Source organism: Bison bison, unplaced genomic scaffold (genome assembly GCF_000754665.1).
Source record: "Bison bison bison isolate TAMUID 2011002044 unplaced genomic scaffold, Bison_UMD1.0 scf7180017864340, whole genome shotgun sequence".
NCBI classification, from domain to species: domain Eukaryota; kingdom Metazoa; phylum Chordata; class Mammalia; order Artiodactyla; family Bovidae; genus Bison; species Bison bison.
The window spans coordinates 4589327-4590041 of NW_011494912.1; the positions used below are offsets into that span (position 1 = coordinate 4589327).

At 63.6% G+C, this 715-nt stretch overlaps 1 protein-coding gene across 1 annotated transcript in view; it reads right to left on the reverse strand.

The window, feature by feature from the left end:
- VPS37D (vacuolar protein sorting 37 homolog D (S. cerevisiae)) overlaps positions 1-715 on the reverse strand; it is a 4322-nt gene that overhangs the window by 1623 nt on the left and 1984 nt on the right. Inside the window, 1 exon segment of the mRNA XM_010854349.1 lies at positions 190-272. Coding sequence (XP_010852651.1) covers positions 190-272 — 83 coding nt within the window.

A 715-nucleotide genomic window follows, 5' to 3' on the forward strand; every position in this document is an offset into this window, starting at 1 on the left:
GGTGGGGACGGTGGGCCTTGTGTCCAGGGCGGACAGCAATTCAGCAGGCCCTCCTGGGGGCCAGGCACTCAGGGCAGGCTTCCTGGAAGAGGGGCTCTCACGCCTGCAATGTAAGAATCAAGGGGAGGGGACAATGATAGGTTGGGTTCCCCCTCCAGGTCCCCAGGCCCAGCTGCCCCCTCCTCTCACCTCAGCCTCCTGCTCAGCTTCTTCCAGCTCAGCCTGCAGCCAGCCCAGCGCGCAGTGGGGGCTCCAGCGGTGCATGCTCTCCTCTGAGGGCCGCAGAGGGACGCAGTGAATAGCCCCTGCCCTCAGGGCCTGTCACCCTGGACAGACAGGCTGGAGCCCCAGGGCCCACTGCTGACTCTCTCCCTGACCTGTGTGTGCCTCTATGCTTCCCCTCCCCTCTCTGGGGCCTCAGTTTCCTCACCTGGACAACGCCCCACAGCATCAGTTTGTGTGCCCCCCGCACCCCGTCCTGGTGCGAAAGAGGAAGCAGAGGCTGTCTCCTAGAGCACCCCAGGCCCTTGGGCAGCGGGTCGCCTCTTCTCCCAGGGACCCATTCTGGTCTCTCCAACCCAGCTATACTCACCAACTGCTCACTTTCCCAACTTGGGAATTTCCCAGGAGTAGCACCCCTGCAAGCTTGCCCGAAGAAGAGGTGTGCCCAAGTTCCCAACCTTCAGAGCCTGGCAATTCCCAGGCACCCCCCACC